Raw genomic sequence first — 23887 nt, 5'->3', positions numbered from 1 at the left:
GAGAGTAATGAAAGATGTTTTTCACCACAGGAGAAAAATAAAATAAAACATTATATGGGAAGAGGTCATAGAGGTAGCGGGGGTAAATTTGTGTAATGTCTGAACATACACTTTTAGTTAAGTAATGGGCAAGGTATATATTTGTTTTCTTTCTGTTTTAACTCTCCCCTTCTGTAACTGCTCTAATGTAATCCAAGCAAGTAAGCAGCCAGGTGATTTATTCTGTTGTGTAATTGTTTTCTGGTACCTTTCTAGTGAGACCTTGTTGCAAGAAAACACAGGGTGGATCTTCAGCTGCCCATAGATGGAGTGACATTTGGCTGGTTCAGCAGGGACCAGCTGAATTTCAGTCCAACTATGGCTGTTTCCACTCAACAGAATTTGATGTCGATCAGCCTGGCTTGCAGCCAGGCGACTGCAGCCGCTGATCACGGTTATCTGACAGCGCAGGAGTCAGAATACAATGGCACAAAAGGGAGGATTCCTCCACCCACATAGCATGTGTGGATGGGGGAATCCGTTCACTTTGTTTCAATCCATCTCCTGGCTGATCAAAAAAAACAGACAGATGCTATGCAGGCAGTGTGTTAAGTCCCATTTTGGGGGTGGGGGCTAAGCAAGAACAGTATACTGCTATATGTTTATCTCTTTTTTTAAATTTATTTCAGGTACTTATATAGCGCCGTCAATTTATGCAGCGCTTTACATATATATTGTACATTCACATCAGTCCCTAACCCTCAAGGGGTGTACAATCTAAGGTCCCTAACTTACATTCATATATACACATACTAGGGACAATTTAGACAGGAGCCAATTCACCTACCAGCATGTCTTTGGAGTGTGGAAGGAAACCGGAGTACCTGGAGGAAACCCACACAGGCAAAGGGAGAACATGCAAACTCCAGGCAGGAGGTGCCGTGGCTGGGATTCGAACCAACGACCCGAGTACTGCCAGGCGGAAGCGCTAACCATTTAGCCACTGTGCTGCCCACCTCTATGTTAAAAGATATCAATAATCACTAACTTGTATATGTATTCCTAAATCTGTTGTTACTTCCTCCCATATTTTCCAATCTCTGCCACCACCTTCAAATCATGTATGTTTCCTTTTCTCTCAATCCCAGTTCTAAAGGTCTTATACAGCATCTCCTCTGAAAGGGGTCCATATAACATATGGCTTCTGTAATGCCAATCATCTCACAACCTCACCGACAAATACAGAGCAGAACACAGCATGCATGAACAATTACTGGAAGGAATGTCTTATGTGTGAAAAATAACTTAGAAGCTGCTCTCTAAAGTGAAAAGCTTGTTTTGCAGTTTTAAAGCAAAGTCACAGAAGTAATGCAGCAACTCACAGAGAAAATTAGTTAGCTGTTCAGGCTGGCCGTAGTGCACAATCGCCACGCACAGCGTGTTTAGAGCTACGAGGCCTAAAACCACCCAGTAAAAAGCCTGAGTCTTCACCATACGCCGAATGTAGAAACGTAGGCGTCTTTCCTTTTTGTGTAAATATGAAGAGTTCTCCATCTTGGCACTTTTAATACTGGCACGGGCAAAAGGGGAGCCTGTGGGTAGAGACAGAAAAGAAGATGTGAAGAAATACATAACTGTAACCATCGGCTTAAAGTGAACCTGACATGTTCCAGAAAGGATCTAAGCTCACAATACTACTCTGCCTATATGTTTTCTCCAAATATCTGTTATTTTGCAGCTTTATTTCTTTGTCACTGTAGAGACCCTTGAATCCTTAGTCTAGGCCACTGTTTCTTAACCTTTTTTCAGTCAAGGCACCCTTTTAAATTATGAATAGTCCCGAGGCACCCTTTAACCTCCTCAGCGGTATGATTCTTTCCGATTTTTTGTGCTGAAAGCGGTACCATTTCTTTGCATGGAGATATGTAGTTTTTTATTGTAGGCTGTAATTTTTAGGAATAACTCACTGAAATCTGTCCGAACAAGAGTCTAGTAAACATCCCGGGTGGGATAAAACTTGAAACACGAAATCATAAATTATAATTGAATAAATAATCATAAAAAATAATAATATAATAATAATAAATTTAATTCAATAATATAATCAAACCAAAAACACTGAAATTTGAAATACAGAGGCAAATTCGCACATCGCTGAGCAAAGTCGCAGAATCGTTTTCAGTGTCTGATGACGAATTTCCCCCACGAATCATTATCACTCAATTCTGCAAGTGGTTCTGATTTACTATCGCTGTTCTCTAGCTGGTCTAAAACCGCTTTTGACCTAAAGGGACGCTTTTTGGACGCCATGGACTTTTCTAAGTTTCCAGGCAGAAAGAACAGTCAAAATGCAGGCAGGGCGCCGGACAAAGCAGTAGGGACAAAATATATGTGAAATGGGTTGAAACAGCAATGACAGCAAAAATGACATTTTTTAAAAATTTCAAATTTGCCGCCGGTTCCGGCGCCCGTACGTCCCGACATCACAGGGACCGGAACACGGAAGCCGGATGCCGGCATCGGCCGGAGGAGATGGCCAGGGACGCTGCAGGGGACACATCGCGGGAGCGAAGGACAAGGTAAGTGCTGCAGGGATCCCCAGAGCAACGCCGCATGGTAAGCCCGAGTGTAGCTCGGGGTTACCACTCTTGGTACTCAAATTTTACCCCGAGCTACACTCGGGAATACCGCTAAGGAGGTTAAAGTTATGGACAATCTTGAGGCACCCCATTCAAAAATGTGAAAAACTATTCTAATAGTTTTCTATAACGCAGCAACATCCACACATGTAGGACACCCAACACTAGAGGTGATTTATTCTTCCAAACCAAATACACTTTTGCATGCTGGTACTGACTAGTATTCCAATGTTTCTCTTCTCCCCCAGTTTTTCTCCATTTTCAGTTTTTCTCCATTCACTGTCAATCACCGGGTAACGGCCGGTGATTACTTGCCGGCGCCCGGTGATTTCCAACGATCTTCAACGGGGAGAACTGTTTTGTTTACTAATAGTTCTCCTCCCTGTCAGCTCGGGCACACTGCTTTGGATGGCTGCCATCCAAAGCAGTGTGCTTACAGTGAAGCACACTGACACGGCTCCCTATGTAAAACACTCCCAGCACACAGTTAACCCTTTGATCGCCCCTCATGTTAACCCATTCCTTCCCAGTACCATTAGTACAGTGTCACTGCTTTTTTTTTAGCACTGATCACTGTATTGGTGTCACTGGGGATGTCAGTGACACCAAGTCAGTTCCCCCCAGTGTCAGAATGCCCGTCGCAGTCCCACTATAAGTCGCTTTTTACTAGTAAAAATTAAAAGAAAAAAACAATTCCAGTATCTATACCGCCATTTGTAAACACTATAGCTTTCAAGTAAACCATTTAATTTACACGTATTGGGATTTTGTTTTAGCAAAGACATGTCGCAGAATATATTTTGGCCTACATTTATGACAAAATTATATTTTTTAAATTTTTTTTACTGGATATGTTTAATAGCAATTTTTTCTCAAAATTGTCGTTTTTTTTTTTTTTTCATATCGCAAAAAATTAAAAATGTGCAGGCGATCAAATACCACCCAAAATAAAGTTCAGTTCTTGGGAAAAAAAGGATGTAAATTTCATTTGGGTGCAGCATTGCATGACCGCGCAATTGTCAGTTAAAGTAACGCAGTGCCGTAACACAAAAAATGGCCTGGTCAGAAAGGGGGGTAAATCCTCAGGAGGACAAGTGGTTAAATTTCACAGTGTTTTAGAGAGTACATAGAGCCACATCAATCTCTACAACTAAAGGATCTGTTAATCAAATGTCCCTATAAAAGCAATGCATATACACAGCAAACTGTGTAGGACTAAAGCTAGTAGGTGTGCTAGTATGTTTTTGAATTGAGTGAGGAAATGCAAACAAACAAACAAACAAACAAAGGAACAGCATACAAATCCCATGCAAGTTGTCCTAGGTGAGGAGCATGCCATTGACTACTGGTAATAAGTATACATGGGCTGTTAACAACTCATAGTGCTGCAGTGAGCTGGAGAACAGATACATACCCACTGAAGAGATATCGCCTATGGCCTCCTCTCCCTCATCAGCATTCAGCAGCTCCATTTTGTTCTTCTTGATTGTGGGTCTCCGCAGGGCCCCTGTACAGATAAGAACAAGGGATTTGTTTAAGGACAGAGTGGCTGAAATTTGCACAAATTTACCAATTTTACAAAAAAAAGTCTTCTTTAATATATAAAAACCATATCAATCAATGTAATTTCAGATTATATATTCATTTTATAGCACAGACAGTGACAAACAAAATATTGCTATTTACAATGGGTAGCAACACTCCATAAAAAAACAATGGGGGTTATTTACCAAAACTGAACAGTGCAAAATCAGGCTCACTTCTGCATGGAAACCAATCAGCTTCCAGGTTTTATTGTAAAAGCTTAATTGAACAAGCTAAAGTTAGAAGCTGATTAGCTACCATGTACAGCTACACCAGATTCTGAGTGCTGCAGTTTTAGGGACCCCCAGTTCACATCTATGTGGCCGTGCGGGCCGTGTTTTGCACGGGCGCGAGAGCCCATTCATTTGAATGGACTCCCGTGCCCGTGACACGCAGGGAAAGAAGTCCCTGCACTTCTTTGGAAGATGCAGTCCACATGGGGAATAAATAAGGAATCTATATCCACTAGTGTAAAAACATGCACATAAAGCATATATGTGATAAAATCTAAATAACTAAAGTGAACATAATCATATAATTAAAGAATATTTTGGCCCAACGTAGTGACGTATTTCCGGCGTGGCGGCCATTTTGGTACACCTGTGTATACCCTTGTACAGCCATGCAGATTAGATCCAAAAGCGTGGGATTGGAGCCCTGAACTGTTACCATTATTTTTAATGTAAGTGCGCTTTCTATTATTTGTGACACTTGAAAATAAACATACTACACAATGGAAACTTGTGTTTTATGTTCCCTATGAGTGTTTGGCGCAGCATTTAATCCTATTTGGAGAAAGGAGCCAGTATTGAAGTGCGGATCCCTGGGGGGAGATTCATATACAATATGAGCAGTTATTTGGAGTGATACTTACCTGGAGGATCTGTGAGAGGGATCCTAACAAATGCTTTGACTCGCAAGGGTCGAATCCTTAAGGTGAGAGGCTGATTCAGCCGTTGTTCGGATGAGTTCAACTATCAACTCACTTTTATACACAAATATCAGCACGAGTTTTTTGTGTTCACCTGAGTGTGATCATCTTTAAGTTTGGACTTTATATACACGGAAATATAAATTTTTTATGTGCATGTACCGAGTTCACATATATGCATGTTTTGATTTTCTTCACTTTATGGGGTTTATGTATATGTGTTAATACACGTTGTTGTGTGTGTTATGTATATATATATCTATATATATACTTTTACAATGAGCACGTAATATTCTTTAATGATATGATTATGTTCACTTTAGTTATTTAGATTTTATCACATATATGCTTTATGTGCATGTTTTTACACTAGTGGATATAGATTTCTTATTTATTCATTAGGTATTTTGGTTCACATGTTTATTTTAATTTAAGTGAGTAGCGCTACATTGGTTCCACATGTTTAAGCTGAAGATCATTGGTATATGATTTAATGTGAGCAGCTTCTCGTGATTATTCAATTAATTAATTTTTGAAGGTATTCTGAGTGCAGGAGGTTCACACCATTACAGTCCACACGGGGAACCTCGGTTCCCAGTACGGTTCCGGTTCCCAGTGCGGGTGGCGTGCCATTAGAACTAATGGCACCCACCCGCGAGTCTGTATTTCTCTGTGTGGGTGGTGCGGCTGCACGGATTTTCATGCGGATCCGCAGCGGCACCACCTGCACAGATGTGAACCTAGGATCAATCTCTCCCAGTATTTGTACTTTAGAATGGGTGAGCATTAGCAAAGTAGGTGTGGTTTGCTGAAAAAAAATGGTTGGTTTAGAGGAGTATCTGGCAGGCTTGAATAATTGATTAAATAGTACCTACTTTTTTGGAAATACCTATTCGTTAACAAATGAATGTAACCTACATCGCTGTCTAAAATACTAATTTGCTGGCATTACTGTGCAGCTTCAGATGCCATTAGCTACAGTCACATAAAAGCATGACTAAAGACTGGGAAAGCAGACACCTAAATATGGCTGCATCTACTTTTAGGTAACATGGCAAACACTCCAGGGGTCTTGAAATCCAGGACTCTCTGTTCTTAAAATCTTTGACTTCAGCTCCTGAAGTCAAGCTCCGGCCTGTACCATTCCATTTGCTGTGCCCTCACAATTGGTAAGCCATGTTGTCTGTCATAGTAAAATACCTATAGTGAGGCTTTAGAGGGGACAGGCCCAATTTCAAGAGCTGGAGTGTCATGTAGGAAGAATGTATTAACAAAGAGGTAGTTCTAAAAACAGCTTAAGTGCATTAGAAATGATCAGAACTCCAGTTATGTTAATTAATGGATGAATAATACGTCGAAAGAGAAACACTTGTTTAATGCCCCACATTTTTATTGTAATCTTTAAGGACGCAAGGGCCTTAGCATCTGCCAGAGCAAATACTTCCTACAATGTCTGAAACTGATAGAATGAGAGTTACATGCAAATAAAAATGTAATTTTTTTATCCCCCTACACAGGAAACAGCCATTTTGTAGGCCAAATGGGTTATTTAGCCTATCTGCTGGCTAGAAACTAGTGAGAGCATTACTACTACAATATAGTTGCTAGTTTCTAGTGAATTTATAATCTCCATTATTTAGGTTACCTGTACTGCGTACATCAAAGTTTGGGAAAAAGGCCTGTCCAGGGGCGGACTAACTATTCAAGAACTTGGGCACTGCCCGAGGGCCCGGGGTCAATAGGGGGCCCCATGAAATGCCCCTGGTACCTTTTTATAGGGTTTTTTGAGTGTGGGCAAGCACACAGGGGCCCCATGATCCCCTATTGCCCAGGGGCCCCATGAGTTGTCAGTCCGCCCCTGGGCCTGTCTTGACCTTTGCTTTTTAGATTTGGAGAAGTAACTCCAAGACTAATACTGCAAGATTGCTTCATCTATACCTGTAAAGATTATTGGATATAAGTAAATTCATAGTGCTGGCCACGCAATTATTTTGGTCGCTCACAAATCCATCACTGTTACTGTTTAAATGGTGCCTAGACTGAGTAGTAAACTTCAAAGGAAGTGTCTTATACACAACAGCTTTCAATATGCAGAGATCAGTTCCTAAGCTAACAATAGACAGCAGCTGCCCTGACATACACTACCTGACCACTTTCATAAAAGATCTGTTTTCAAACAAACATTTTTACATCAGGCAAACTAGTATGTTTGTTCTTAAGGAGGATGAAAATCCATTTTGGCCACTCAACCTTGCCCTGAACCAGCTATGTCTGCAGGCACCTTTGTAAAAATTATGATTTACATACACCCCAAAAATGACTGTTTAGAGGTGCTCGTTAAAATACTACATTTAAATATAATATTACAATTAGGTGCATTTCCCATTCATATTAAAATTACCATCGTATGGAAGTCTTTCAACATCGCTGTCATCTTCTGCAAGAATCACTTCTTCCAGTTTGAAATACCCATAAAAGAAAGAATGGAGAGAAAAACCAGGTCATACTACAAGATAAAAGCACTTTTAACACTTTACCCTAAGATATCCAGACAAATCAAGCACATTGGAAAAACAAACTTTCCCATTTTTCCTTTCCCTTTCTGATTTTTTTTTTTAAAACATATAATGACATCATCAAGGATACTGTTAGTGCATATTCCCCCTATATTAAAACGTAACTACAGACACTTGAAGTTACTGTCATGTTCCACATGACTGTCATATTGACTGTCATATGCCTTTAAATATTTTCAGTGTTTTGTCTCTGCTCCTCCCTTTCCTTTAGTTTAGCTAATGTTGCATAGATAGCCCCCCCCCCCCCCTCCCTCTCCCAGAGATGCATTGCAGTAAGCCTCATGGAATGGAGCAGGAAACAGCATGTTCTTTTGACCTATGGAATTTCATTGTACGATTCTCTCAGTTTATAGAATAAACTTCACAAGAGCTACAAGATGTCATTCTCATTGAGTCACTGCCTGTGATATTCAACTAAGATTGGAGTTATGGCTATCTCATCAGAACTGTAAGTTACAGAGATCACACTATCAATGCTTAGATTGGAGCCAACAGAACAGTTACATTTAAAAAGTTCCGCTAGCATGCCTGCAGATGCGCCTACTCCATAGCCTAGCTCATAGTTTGCATACAGGAATGTGTATGCATGGCTAAAGGAATTGCCTGTTTCAGCATTATTCCTGGCAATATCTAGTATACCATGTTGCCCTAGTGCATATGTATGATAGTGTCATATCCTCTAATCCACCCACAAACACCAGAGATGGGGGTCTAATTCTCCCACTAACACCAATGATAGGGCACTATTCCTCCCACCGATACCAACAATGGGATACTATTCCTTCCACAAACACCAGAGATGGGGAACTCATTCTCCCACTAACACCAATGATAGGGCCAGGGGCGGACTGACAACTCATGGGGCCCCCGGGCAATAGGGGATCATGGGGCCCCTGTGTCCTTGCCCACACCCAAAAAAGCCTATGAAAAAGCCAATGAAAGATACCAGGGGAATCTCATGGGGCCCCCTACTGACCCCGGGCCCGAGTGCTAAAATGGTCAGTCCGCCCCTGGATAGGGCACTATTCCTCCCACCGATACCAACAATGGGTTACTATTCCTCCCACAAACACCAGAGATGGAGAACTAATTCTCCCACTGACACCAGTGATGGGGCACTATTCCTCCTACTGACACCGGTGATGGAGCATTATTCCTCCCACTGACACCGGTGATGGGGCACTATTCCTCCCACTGACACCGGTGATGGAGCACTATTCCTCCCACTGACACCAATGATGGGGCACTATTCCTCCCACTGACACCAATGATGGGGCACTATTCCTCCTACTGACACCGGTGATGGAGCACTATTCCTCCTACTGACACCGGTGATGGAGCACTATTCCTCCTACTGACACCGGTGATGGAGCACTATTCCTCCCACTGACACCGGTGATGGGGCACTATTCCTCCCACTGACACCGGTGATGGAGCACTATTCCTCCCACTGACACCGGTGATGGGGCACTATTCCTCCTACTGACACCGGTGATGGAGCACTATTCCTCCCACTGACACCGCACTATTCCTCCCACTGACACCAGTGACGGGGCATTATTCCTCCTACTGACACCGGTGACGGAGCACTATTCCTCCCACTGACACCAGTGATGGGGCACTATTCCTCCCACTGACACCAGTGATGGGGCACTATTCCTTTACTGACATCGGTGATGGAGCACTATTCCTCCCACTGATACCAATGATGGGGCACTATTCCTCCCACTGACACCAATGTTGGGGCACTATTCCTCCCACTAATACCAATGATGGGGCACTACTCCTCCCACTGACACCAATGATGGGGCACTATTCCTCCCACTGACACCAATGATGTGGCACTATTCCTCCTACTGACACTTGTGATGGAGCACTATTCCTCCCACTGATACCAATGATGGGGCACTATTCCTCCCACTGACACCAATGATGGGGCACTATTCCTCTCATTGACACTGGTGATTGAGCACTATTCCTCCCACTGACACTAATGATATAATTGTTTTACTCCCACTGGTCACCAAGTCTATAGCATTGTTTACTCCCACCATTGCCAGGGCATTTTGTATTCCTGCTGGCCACAGTCCGGCCCTCCTAAGGTTTGAAGGGCAGTAAACAAGATCTTTGTTTAGAAAATTTGGAGACCCCGGTCTAGGATGTGCAGCAATGCAGAAAATCAACATGAAAGCACGGCAACTAGAATTTTCAGATGGAGGTCACCAATGGCAGTCTAAATATTTATTTTTCTATTAACATTAAATATGTGTCCAAAGAACTACAGTGAGGATGTAACATAAACCTTTATGGGTACAAAACAGTAGCAGTTTGAGCCTCAGTCTTTAGCTGTGCATGGTTTATCTGAGGTTAAACACGCGTGAGGGATATTGATTGCTGATTTCTGTCCTATGGTGGGAGCTGCCAATACCATTCAGCTTATTATGATTTTGTCCTCGGTATGTTATAGGAATCCCCAGGAGAGGGCACTACAGACTGTTCTGCTGTGATGGAAACACATATAAGCAGTTCTGTTTTATGGAATAAGCAGAAAAAAGTCTAAACCATCATTACACAGAAACAAGCTTCCAAGCCATGCCTCATAAATTTCCACAATGGGCAGGTTTGCGTTGTTTACATATGCTTGAAAAACAGATTGTTTGACTAAACTGAAAAAGTTTAGGTAACGACTTCCTGGAACAAAGCTGTAAATACCGAAGTGAAGGAAAATAGGTTTGTTGTTCATCTTGAACACTGTTGTCTTTATGTTGGTCGCAAGGTTGGTTTTATGCACCTTAACCAAATTTTCTGAGCCTGTAGTCACACACCTTCCGATGTCCAGAAAGCCCCCTCTACTAAGATTACCTCTTGTTTTACTGGCCCTAATCTGCATTGGAACATTATGTGACAATGCATAAATAGTCTAATATGGGCAGGGTCGGACTGACCATTTGGAAACTCGGGCACTGCCCGAGGGCCCGGGGTCAGTAGGGGGCCCCATGAAATGCCCCTGGTACCTTTTTCATAGGCTTTTTTGAGTTTGGGCAAGGACCCAGGGGCCCCATGATCCCCTATTGCCCAGGGGCCCCATGAGTTGTCAGTCCAGCCCTGAATATGGGATTATACTACTGCTATATACCTATCTATTGTGGCCTGGAAAAGAAACATGGCACAATAATTGTAGGAAAAGCCGCCATTTTGGTTCTGCCACCTATAGGCCTGTCCCTTCTGTGCCCAATGGTAAATCCAAGTCTAACCTTAAGGCTCCATGTACACTGCGGCTGATAAACGTTTAGGAGCTTTTCTGAATTTTTTTCAGCAGCCCCTGAACTCTCCCTAATGTTTTACTATGTGTCCATGTACACTATGTCGTTTACAATCGTTTACAGGCAGTTGAGTTTACAGTCGTTTTTTTGAACGCCCCAAACTTGCAGTCAGGAGTAGATTTTATCAGCATTTCAAACGCCAAACACTTGTAAACGCAGCTAACCCCATTTATAAGCGTTTGCATTTGGAAAATTATTTTAACTCTTCCATTTCCAGATGCTGTCCGGAGCCTTTTTTTCATCATGAAAAATGCATGCAAAGCATTTCCCAGTACTCAAATGGACCCGGTACACCATACTTTGAGGTTTTGCATGAAAGAAAATATGTTAGAAACTGCTGCAATAATTTCTGCACAGAAATGAGCTGGAACACATCCAAACACCACAAAAAAAAGACAGCTAATCTCAACACATACTGCTCTCTCTGCTTCTGCTCTCTCTATTTCTCTCAAAATGTTTGAAATAGTTAATTTTTTACTGTTTTTCAGTGCATTCTGGGCATTTTGGAAGGTCTCCTGAGGTTATCTTTAAAAAACGCTTCTAAATGCAAACGCTCATAAACGCGGTATGCAAACGCGACTAAACAGATGTTTTTTTAACCTACGTTTTCCAGCAGTCAGTTTCCATCGTTCAGATGTGTCCCGTGTACATGGAGCCTAATACAGCACAAAATTGTTTAGACGTTCACTACATATCATAAGTTGCTGTCGGCGAAAACGTAGTTTCGGTGACTTCTGGTGCAGAGCTGTTTATAAAAGTGTGAGGATTTGGCACAGGAGGTGAGTTTAGAGAATAAGGGAATTGTTTAGGAATAGAGCTTAAGTTAGGGGGTCAAATTAGGGTTAAAGTCAGGTATTAGCAGGTTTAGTTTAAGTTTTAGGGTTGAGGCTTAGAGGAAGGTTCAATGTCAGCAAGCCCAAAATGTGTTTTCACACTAGATGCTCCCAAATAAAGTTGCCTATTGCTGAGTGCTCTTCTCAATGTTAGGCTCAGTTCACTCTAGCTTTGTCAGCACGCTTCTCAAACGCCTATGAAAATTCTGCACATGGCTGTTCACACTGAAGTGTTAGCGTCGTAGCAAAACTGATGCCTCGTGTCGAGTCAGGAAGAGTTGAAGCCTCCCATTCAAGTCTATGGGCAGCACAGTGGCTAAATGGTTAGCACTTCCGCCTGGCAGTTCTAGGGTCGTTGAATCCCAGCCACGGCACCACCTGCCTGGAGTTTGCATGTTCTCCCTGTGCCTGCGTGGGTTTCCTCTGGGTACTCCGGTTTCCTCCCACCCTCCAAAGACATGCTGGTAGGTTAATTGGATCCTGTCTAAATTGGCCCTAATATGTGTATGTATGAATGTAAGTTAGGGACTTTAGATTGTACACCCCTTGAGGGTTAGGGACTGATGTGAATGTACAATATATATGTAAAGTGCTGCGTAAATTGACGGCGCTATATAAGTACCTGAAATATATAAATGGTGTCGCTCCGCAAACGCCTGGTGCTGGTGCGGTTGTGGAGTGTTAATACCATTTAACTTCATTATACGCGTTTGTGGTGCGGTTTTAACGCTTGGCAAACGCCTATCAACCGCCTCAAAACCGCGCATGGGGCGTATGGGGAGCGTCTGAGGAACGTTAAAAACGCTTCCTAAACGCCTGTCTAACGTCTGTCAAACGCTATAGGGACGTTTGGCAAGAGTTAGAAATAAAGTCAAGTGTGAACGAGCCCTAAAACTGATTCAATAATTAGTAATGACCTTGGTGATCCTCCCTCTGCAGACTGATCCTCCAATTCTGAAGCACAGCCACCCACCTGCTGCAGTTTTGTTTCCTAGTCCCTTTACCTTACGGGTGTTAGCCGTTGCAGTTCACAAGCAATCAACCCGATAATAAATAATAAAAAATATATATGTAATAATGTAATTATTTTATGCAAACTGCTGTCATGTGACAGCAAATGCTCCAATCCGCTCTGTATGGGGGAAGATGGGAGTACACTGCAGCTTTAAAAGGTCACTTGACATGCTGCTGCTTGGTCCCGTGTACAGACCAGGACCTTGCAGTGCAAAAAAGCAGGATATGAGTCAAGTAACCAAAATAAAATTGCTAAAAAAATATATTTATCGGAATAGTGCAATTTAGGGATGAACTGTTTTGTGTTAGTCTTCCCAAGAGTGGGATGAAGATGCGTTTACTGACACTTTAAGGGGCTTATTTCTAAAGCAGTGAATCTGAAATTCAGCAAACATAAACTGCAACAGACTCTTCCATTTTCACGTTTTAAAAGGCAATGATTGATTCTTCAGCAGAGAATCTTTTTGAAAGTCACACTCAGTTCTTTATAAATGGACCCTTAAGTGTGTAGGGTTCACTGTAGGAGTTTAGTGTTAAATATTGTAGGGAGGATGTTGGAAGTTGAAGTGTTACTAAACCCAGGACCCTGCATTCACTATATCTGGTCTCCCACAGTACACAGCAAACGGATTATTTTAGTAAATAAAAACTTCTAAATTAGCAGTTAGAGCAGTCTTGTGACTTCTATCAGTGTCCAGCAGAGCACTGGGTAAATCTTATAGGAGGAGATTCCATTCTCCCCTATAAGGCTGCAGGACCCCTGACCTCTGTCTGACACAGAACATGGAAATGCAGTTATTTTAGTAAATATAAACTGCTAAATACCTTTTCTCATCAGTAGTATTTAGCAATCTGAACACTGGTTAAAGCTTGTAGGAGGAGTTTTCATTCTCTCCTGATTGTTTTATGAGGCTGCAGGACCCTGACCTCTGTCTGGACAGTGTGATTGGCCCTGTGCTGATCACATGCACTCTCCCAAGAAAAAAAAAATAACAACTTTCTAGCAATACACACCAAACTGAGCATATGCAGCTTGCCCCCAAGGCTCTGTTCTATTAGGAATTATATTAGGGAGAGCAGAAGAAGGGGAGGATCAGAAAAGACAGGATCAACCATCCTTTTCACACAATGCAGAGGATTAACCCCTTAGGTTCCACAGTGAGTATAACAAGCATGCTTTACTGCATATACAGGTGAAACTCAAAAAATTAGAATATCGTGCAAAAGTTCATTTATTTCACTAATGCAACTTAAAAGCTGAAACTAATATATGAGAGACTCATTACATGCAAAGCAAGATTGTTCAAGCCGTGATTTGTCATCATTGTGATGATTATGGCTTGCAGCTCATGAAAACCCCAAATCCACAATCTCAGGAAATTAGAATATTACATGCAATCAATAAAACAAGGATTGTACATAGAACAATATCGGACCTCTGAAAAGTATAAGCATGCATATGTACTCAGTACTTGGTTTGGGCCCCTTTTGCAGCAGTTACTGCCTCAATGCGGCGTGGCATGGAATCTATCAGCCTGTGGCACTGCTGAGGTGTTATGGAAGATCAGGATGCTTCAATAGCGGCCTTCAGCTCTTCTGCATTGTTCGGTCTCATGTCTCTTATCTTTCTCTTGGCAATGCCCCATAGATTCTCTATGGGGTACAGGTCAGGTGGGTTTGCTGGCCAATCAGGCACAGTAATCCCACGGTCATTGAACCAGGTTTTGGTGCTTTTGGCAGTGTGGGCAGGTGCCAAGTCCTGCTGGAAAATGAAGTCAGCATCCCCATAAAGCTCATCTGCGGAAGGAAGCATGAAGTGCTCCAAAATCTCCTGGTAGACGGCTGTGTTGACCCTGGACTTAGTGAAGCACAGTGGACCAACACCAGCAGATGACATGGATCCCCAAATCAACACAGACTGTGGAAACTTCACACTGGACTTCAAGCATCTTGCAGTGTGTGCCTCTCCATTCTTCCTCCATACTCTGGGTCCTTGTGCCTCTCCATTCTTCCTCCATACTCGGGGTCCTTGGTTTCCAAATGAGATGCAAAAGTTGCTCTCATCAGAAAAGAGGACTTTGGACCACTGAGCACCAGACCAGGTCTGTTTCCTTTAGCCCAGGTAAGACGCTTCTGACGTTGTTTGTTGTTCAGGAGCAGCTTGACAAGAGGAATACGACATTTGAAGCCTATGTCCAGCATTGGTCTGTGTGTGGTGGCTCTTGATGCACTGACTCCAGCCTCAGTCCACTCCTTGTGAAATTCCCCAACACTTTTGAATGGCCTTTTCATGACAATCCTCTCCAGGCTGCGGTCATCTCTGCTGCTTGTGCACCTTTTTCTTCCACACTTTTCCCTTCCACATAACTTTCTATTAATGTGCTTTGATACAGCACTTTGGGAACATCCAACTTCTTTTGCAATTACCTTTTGAGGCTTTCCCTCCTTATGGAGGGTGTCAATGATGGTTTTCTGCACAACTGTCAGGTCAGCAGTCTTTCCGATGATTGTGATTCCTACTGAACCAGACTGAGAGACCATTTAAAGGCTCAGGAACCCTTTGCAGGTGTTATGGCTTAATTAGCTGATTAGAGTGGGACACTTTGAGCCGAGAATATTCCACCTTTTCACAATATTCTCATTTTCTGAGATTGTGGATTTGGGGTTTTCATGAGCTGTAAGCCATAATCATCACAATTATGACAAATCACAGCTTGAACTATCTTGCTTTGCATGTAATGAGTCTATCTCATATATTAGTTTTACCTTTTAAGTTGCACTACTGAAATAAATGAACTTTTGCACGATATTCTTATTTTTTGAGTTTCACCTGTACAGACTAATTTTACTGTTGTGGATTTAGTAACACTTACTTTGTTTTGAGGTTACATTTAAATGTTTAGGATTTGGGAAAGAGAAAGGTTAAGTGTTAGGGGGTACTTTAGTGTTAGGGGGTCTTAGCAACAAATGAACAAGTAGAGGAGCTGCAGGATTTTCAGCCAAAATCTACCAGTGCTGGGAATTCAGAACAGAGATCTAGCGTACATGTGCTTTGGGGTAAATTAAATGCAAATGGTGACATTTGCTAAGAGATTAAAGGACCACTGTGGCAGAGAAATACTGTATTCTGATAAATGTATGTGGCAATTACATGTAGTAGGATGGTGTATTAGTATATGAATTCCAAAGGATTTTATATTTTTCTCCACATTTACATAAAGACCACGCCATTTAGCAAAGGAGACGGGATTGGGAGACACAGAGGTTTCTGAGAGAAACACAAGGCCTGCCATTTATGACTTCTTCAGCACATGCTAGTTGACTAGCCATCATGCCAGTCAAATGCCTTCAACGCTTTCACAGACTTGGAAAAATTATGGTGACTTTAGTCGCTATATGCTCATTCCAGGTTTGTCGTAAGGCACTACAATTGCTTTAAAGGATATGGGAAGTGATCCTGTTTTAAGCAGAACTCCAAGCAAAAACTTCTTTACGTGTCCTTGTTGCTGATTTCCTGCCTTCACTGAATATGTCATCCATCTTCTGGTTCACTCAGTAGTTGCTCTGGAATAGCCTATTCATTTTCAAATCAAACTGTTAATTCTGTTTGGTTTCCTGTTTGTAAGACCATTGGCTTCTATGCCTCCTATTCCCCCAGACACTGGACTTGGCACATCCCTTCTGTAGTTCTTTCTCCGGGAAGCAGGGATGGAATGCAGCCCAACTTACAATGGTGGGCAGACCATGACTCTTAGACACATTCAACACGTACAGGCCTAGGGTACCTGCCCATATTCTTTACAATTTCCTGTGATTGATGGGAATTGTAGTTTCCTTTTACCGCAGAGAAAGAGGAGAGAATATGATGTAATCCCTGCTGTTACACCTCCTCCTTGGCAGAGCAGATGCTGTTATCTTTTGAATTACAGAGATGAGGTCATGAAAATCAATTAGACTTTTCTCTTAATGATAAGAATTTCCAAAATGTCATGAACTGTTTAGTGTTTTGTGTAGGGGGGTATACTAACGGGTGATTTTGTTACCTATCCCATTGTATTGACAATTTGTTATTTTCTTGCAATAGATTCCTCAGACTCTGGAGAAGATTCTGGAGGATGCTGAACGCTCTCAGAAAATAAGACAGTATGTACAGGGATCTTATAGTGTTCTCTAAGCCATAATAATGCTGGTTTGTGATTTTGAAAAAACAGGTTCACTTTAAACTGAACCAGTGATTTCATACATGTATTTCTCCTTCTCAGAAATCACATTCTGATTCCCAAGCACTTGAGTATGGAGATATCTCCACCAGAATTTTATAGTTACACCCAGTTACCACATGGATTTGCCTTGCTCACCCTTTGTAAAGGATAAATGCCATGGTCATTCAAAGGCCAACAATAAATGCCATGTTCATTCCAAGGCCAGTGATGTGATTTAGCTGGCCATACACTGTTAGTTTTTGCTGTGCAGCCAGCAGGCCCCTCCAGGACATTGTATTCTGACAGTTGCAGGATTTACTGATTAGTGGCTGCAACTGCCAACCAAGAAACATGTCCCTTCAATAGAAGGCCATCAAATGATCAGTGTATGGCCATTTTTATTCTCACTCAACGGATTATCCATAATTAACAATATTAAGAAGTAGTTGCCACTATGTGACGCCTTTGTTAAGACTTTGCGCCTAGACCAAAATTTCATTTGATAGACAGAAATTGTTAAGTGATCCAGGTAACCTGTGTTCCTCTAAAACATTAAGTTATCAGTTCTGGCCAGCTGTCTGGCAGGCAGGCAGCTCTGGTATTTGCCAAGGGGGACAGCAATGCAGTAAATATTTGTGAGCCTCCAGGGGCTGTTTAGCCTCAAATAGACCCTTTTTTTTTAAAAAAAAGAACATCAACGTTGACTGAAGCCTGCATTCTGCCTGTAGGTCTCAAAACGACATTTAGCTGCCAGCTGTGCCAAGACAGAAATGTTATTGTTCTAACAAGCTTGTCAGAGTTTGGTCATATGGAACTGTGGGCTGGTGTGTATGTCACACTTGTTTTTCACTTTCCATTCCTGAATCTGTGTATATATATATATATATGTATATATGTATATATATATATATATATATATATATATATATATACTGTACACATATATACCTTAGATTATATTCCCCTTGAGGGTTAGGGACTGATGTGAATGTACTATATATATATATATATATATATACTGTACACACAAACACATATATACCTTAGATTATATTCCCCTTGAGGGTTAGGGACTGTTGTGAATGTACAATATATATGTAAAGCGCTGCATAAAGTGACGGCGCTATATAAGTACCTGTAGTAAATAAATAAATATAGACACACATTTAGTATGTTATGTTGTTTAGGACATCTTTGCACCCACCTGCTTTGGATATCCATTCCATATAGCCATTTAACTCCCTTTCAATCTGCTGCTGTCTCCTCAGTTTCATGAATGCCCTCCGGTTCTCTACACGCTCTCTCTCTTTGGCAAACTCCCTGTGGCACACAAAGATATCAGTAAGCACAACAAAAAACCTGCAGGAGAAAAACACAGCTGATCTCGATTGTCCTAAATCAGAACTGTTTTGCATTGGCCAACATTTACCGATTAGCCCCATACCTTTATTCCCCAACTGTCACTTTGCGGCTCAATTTACAGTAGTTTTGACTGATGGATATGGGGAACACAGAGCGGAGTTTTTATTTTGGACCAGGGGCGGACTGACCATTCGAGCACTCGGGTACTGCCCGAGGGCCCGGGGTCAGTAGGGGGCCCCATGAAATGCCCCTGGTACCTTTTTAATAGGCTTTTTTGGGTGTGCTTAGAGTGTGGGCAAGGACACAGAGGTCCAATGATCCCCTATTGCCTGTGGGCCCCATGAGTTGTCAGTCCACCCCTGTTTAGGACCTGTTCACATACTGCGCTATGGTAACGAAAGTGGTACCATATGCTTTACTGCAGCACACTGCAATGCATTTTATGTTTAATCTAACTTTATTAGATTTTCACAAAATAACATGTTACATGAAAACCAAAGAATAGACATTGCACTAAGTACAGGTCAATTACATATTACATATCAATTAGTCCAGGGCAAAAAAAAAAATCAGGTTATATAACTGCTAAACAGAACAGGTAGGAATAATTTCAATGCATTTTATATGTGGGTGGCCTTTTTAGAATGGCATACCAACACAAACAACACATTGCAGTGCTCTAAAATGTACATGTGCACTGCAATAAAAAAAACTCATAACCTTATAAAATCCTAAACTATATGTTACTGGAAATGTAAGGGGTGAATCACACTTGTGCTCTGCGATGTGCAAACTTAACACAAATTATAGTAGTTGTAAAGGCAGAAGCTTTTTTACCTTAATGCATTCTCTGGAAAGAATGAGAAGACAGGAGCACCAGCGGGGGACCCCAGAAGAGGCAGTTCGGAGCTGCTCTGTGCCATTGCACAGAGCAGGTAACTATGACATGTTTATTATTTAAAGTGGAAATATAGTCAGAAAATTAGGTCCTGCTAGATCACTTCAGGCTGTGCCTATACTATGTAATATTCAAGAATACACCCTGCTACTGCTATGCACATGCTTGTTGTTCTCTATATTTTGGCACTGGCAAAAATGTAGATGCAGATCTGCTGACAGTCTAAATATTTACTACTGCTCAGGAGCTCTGGGCTTCAACAAAATTGTGGCCTCTAGCCAGAAAGAACAAAAGCAATCCTGGAGGCAAGTTACAGCACACACTAATTTTGATAGTTTAAATATTAATGTGGAATGTATGTTCTTTGCTAATTTTTTTATCAAGTTGTTATGGCTAAAGTTCTGCTTTACTCATTCATGAAGGGACACAAACACAGAATTTCAGAACACTGGGACATCTTAAAGCAGTCCAACTGAGTTGAAGGTAACAAAACGCTAACAACTTAAAAAAATACAACAGTGAAAAGAAAACACTGGAAGTTTCCGCAACCTAAAGAGCTTCAGACACCCTCTCATTGCCAAATAAGTGGGGTTCTCTACTGAGTATGCAGTGTAGCAAAGGTGTGCCAATCACAACTGGATAAACAGAATTAAAATCCTTACATCCAAAGCTTGCATCAATGCCTAAAAGGGATAACAGGCTGTCCCTTGTTTGGGACCATTCTGAAATGACAAAGAGTGAGTTGGTTTGTCTGAGAGAAAACATAGCAATGGAAGGATATCTCCTTAGGATAACCCAGATTAGTCCTCAAAACAACCTTGTCATTCTGATGAATTGGAAAGGATTCTTTACAAGATAAGGCTCTCATCTAACAGAGGCAAAAGCAATGAGGAAAGCCACTTGAAATAGAGTAGATAAAGAAATATCTCTGGTATGTTCAAAAGGTGGTCTTTGAAGAGCTGAGAGAACCAAATTGAGATCCTACAGAGTCACTGGAGGCTGTACAGGTGGGACTATGTGAGCTACACAAGCCTTGATGAGGGAATGTGAAGCCATAGGTCTTTGGAACAAAAATGAATGGAACAAAGATGAAATTTGTCCCTTGATGGTACTGAAAGCCAAATGTGGATCAAGTCCAAATTCTAGTATGATCAAGATCCAATCCACCGAGTATTTTCTGAGATTAAATTTTCATGTCAGACAAAGTATGCATTCAACAGGTGATAGTGGACCTTGCTTGATGTGAACTTCCTGGCTTTCAGGAGGATGGAATGACTGAATCAGAAAGACCCCCTATCTCTTAGGACCTATGGTTCAACAGCCATACAATTAAATCCACACCCATATCAAACCATAAGCAGGGTAATAAAAAAGCCCTTGAGACTGAAGATCCAGACGATATGGAAGGGCTCACAAGGTGTCTGTCGGGTGTCTAATGGGGTCAAAGTACCACATTCCCCTAGGCAGGTTTGGTGCAGTGAGAATCACTGGACTGCCCTCAATCTTGATCCTGTGGAGCAGGCAATGAATGAGCATCAGAGGAGGAAAGGCATAAATCAGCCTGATCCCATGGAACCAGGACATCCACTTCTTTCACTAGTTAAAGCATCTAGAAACAAACCTGTCCAGTCTGTTGAACCTGGAGGCTAGGATGTCCACATCTGACATCCCCCACTTGAGTCACGGCCAGTTATCCACACTTGGAATGTGGATGACAGACAAGGGTGGCATGTGAATACCAAGCCAGAACTTATTTTTCTTCTCTTTCCGCAGTAAAACGTCTGGTTCCTTCTTGATCATTGATGTGAGCCACTGCTGAGGTATTGTCTGACTGAATCCTGGTTGAATGACCATGCAGTTGAAGATTCCACCCAGGGGCGGACTGACAACTCATGGGGCCCCCGGGCAATAGGGGATCATGGGGCCCCTGTGTCCTTGCCCAAACTCAAAAAAGCCTATGAAAAAGTACCATAGGGCCCCCTTACTCACCCCGGGCCCTCGGGCTGAGCCCGAGTTTCCAAATGGTCAGTCCGCCCCTGATTCCACCATTAAAGAGATAGATGAATCACTCAGTGTGGTATTGATCAGAGCAATCCTCTGTTTCCTGGTGGTGACCAATCAAGAATCTCTCTGATCCGTCCCAGAAGCCTTGCAGAGAGAAGAGGGAGAAAAATGGAGATTTCAAATCCCCGAACCATTGCAATGGCTGCATTGGCGCTGACAGTTCATCACCCATAGCAGTAAGTACAGCTGGGACATTGGGGAAGGGGGGAGTGGTAGTGCACTAGTTCATCTTTTCTGAAAAGGTGAGCTGAACTTACACTGTAAATGCCCAGAATGTCCTCTACAGGAACAGTAAGTTTGATTTAGACAAGAAAAAGCAAGGTTCATAATGAGCATAGTCCACTTCTTAGTAAACTTCTCACCCCCAGGTTTGCTCAGTAAAGCACTTCAGAGGTTTTGACAGTCTTGAGAACTGTAAGGGTGTCCAGACTGCTAACAGGGCTGGCTGCAGATGCAGGTCGCTACAGTTTTAAACGTGTATGCACCAGATCACAAAGAACAAAATTGTTATCTTTAAGCCTAGGGTTATACAGTGCCTTGAAAAAGTATTCATACCCCATGAAATTTTCCAAATTTTGTCATGTTACAAGCAAAGACGTAAATGTATTTTATTGGGATTTTATGTGATAGACCAACACAAAGTGACACATAATAGTGAAGTGGAAGGAAAATGATAAATGGTTTTCAAAAATATTTACAAATAAATATGTGAAAAGTGTAGTGTGCATTTGTATTCAGCCCCCCGGGAGTCAATACTTTGTAGAATCACCTATCACTGCAATTACAGCTGCAAGTCTTTTTGGGGATGTCTCTACCAGCTTTACACATCTAGAGAGTGAAATTTTTGCCCATTCTTCTTTGCAAAATACTGTAGCTCAAGCTCTGTCAGATTGGATTTGTTTAGGTCTGGACTTTGGAGTCTCTCTATTCCTATTTGGATGAATTGTGCCTGGAGGAGCCTCAGTCTGCAGATACAGTGCCTTGAAAAAGTATACATACCCAGGGGTGTATTTACCACAAGGCAAACAAGGCATTTGCCTAAAGCAGCATTTTTTAGGGGGGTAGCACTGCCCTCTGGAAGAAGAGACATATGCGGCATGGGGACCAGGTGGGATCCGATAGAGGCTGCAGGCACCTTGACAATGCATGCAGAGCCCAACTGTTGTTCCCGGAGATGTCCAGAGCTGTGAAGGTGAGTGTCTCTCTCTGTCGCCATGGGGGGTGGGTGTTAGTGGAAGGTGGGGGGGCATGGGGCAGTGGTGTTGTTGGTCACTGTCAGGCTCTCTCTACGGGGGGGGGGGGGGGTTAGTCGGGGGGTGATGGTGTTGGTCAGTGTGAGGCTCTCTCTCTGCCAGGGGTTGGGGGGGAAGCGTCCGATTTTTGTGTTGCCTAGGGCAGCACAAAACCTTAATACGCCACTGTTCATACCCCTTGAAATTTTCCACATTTTGTCATGTTACAACCAAAAACGTAAATGTATGTGATAGACTAACACAAGGTGACACAATGAACAAATCCATCCGTCCATCCTCCTAGGAGGATGCAAAAAAACTGAATCATTATGGGAGTGGATTACACTTGGCAGGCCAACAGCTTTTTTGTTTGGCAGTGTCCAATTCCTCCTAAAGGCAAACGTATAACACAAGGTTTCTGAATACCACTGTTCCTGTGTCCTTTGATGAACAAAGAAGGCCAAATCTAGGACTAATGTATGAAACTGTCAGCACTAGAGCTGACACAAATTCCAAACTGTAAATTAGAACTGACACACACATTACAATCCACCCAAAATGTGATCTCTAGTCAATTGCCACTTGTAGGGAGTCATGTGATTTTGAAGAGGCCATTTAATCCTTATTTGTAACCGGTAGTAGGCTGATTTTATCACCATAACTCAGAAAGATGTGCTAGGCTGAATGTAACAGATTATTCAATGGTTTTCCCTTCATTTCCATTTCTACTTACCCAGAAAGGACACCCAGAACAAGGTTAAGCATAAAGAAGGAGCCAATGATGATAAGGGGAATAAAGTACAGCCAGTTCCAGGCACTGCCAAACACATCATTACTCTGCAAAGAGAAGAACACGGGTAAAAGGAACTGCGGCGTTATATATACACCAGTGGTAGCATTGCTATAAAGGTTGTCAAGACATATGTGCTTTAGCATCAACCCTATATTAAGTTGGAGAATGTTTGTCATTATCCAATTCAGCTTTAAAAAACGAATACAGATTGTTCAGGCATGTGTGACTAGTTTAAAATATAATTTGTAAATGTCGAACTGTAGTGAGCAATTTGAACAGATACATGGCAGGTAAAGGATCAGGAGTCATTTATTAATAATTCAGTAATAGACAGGTCAGTTATAAGGTGGTTGTGCATACAATAACAGATTAGTGATGAAGCAGTGATAAACAAAGGTGAAGAAATTGTGTAAAGTAAATCGGAGACAGAACAGGACAGTTATGGTATCTCCAAACT

General features: G+C 42.0%; 1 protein-coding gene across 3 annotated transcripts in view; it reads right to left on the bottom strand.

Annotated features, from left to right (window-relative positions):
- CACNA1A (calcium voltage-gated channel subunit alpha1 A) overlaps positions 1-23887 on the bottom strand; it is a 289262-nt gene that overhangs the window by 185332 nt on the left and 80043 nt on the right. For all 3 annotated transcript variants that reach the window (XM_089652658.1, XM_089652659.1, XM_089652660.1), the window contains exons 6-10: positions 23371-23474; positions 18286-18401; positions 7535-7585; positions 4033-4125; positions 1362-1571 (exon numbers count right to left, since the gene is read on the bottom strand). In XM_089652658.1, the coding sequence (XP_089508784.1) occupies positions 1362-1571; positions 4033-4125; positions 7535-7585; positions 18286-18401; positions 23371-23474 (574 nt within the window). The remainder of the gene's footprint in view (positions 1-1361; positions 1572-4032; positions 4126-7534; positions 7586-18285; positions 18402-23370; positions 23475-23887) is intronic.

Source organism: Staurois parvus, unplaced genomic scaffold, assembly GCF_062004578.1.
Source record: "Staurois parvus isolate SC_StPar_1 unplaced genomic scaffold, SC_StPar_1.0 ptg000689l, whole genome shotgun sequence".
NCBI classification, from domain to species: domain Eukaryota; kingdom Metazoa; phylum Chordata; class Amphibia; order Anura; family Ranidae; genus Staurois; species Staurois parvus.
The sequence above is the reverse complement of the archived record's forward strand: the minus strand, read 5'-3'. Positions and strand labels throughout refer to the sequence as shown.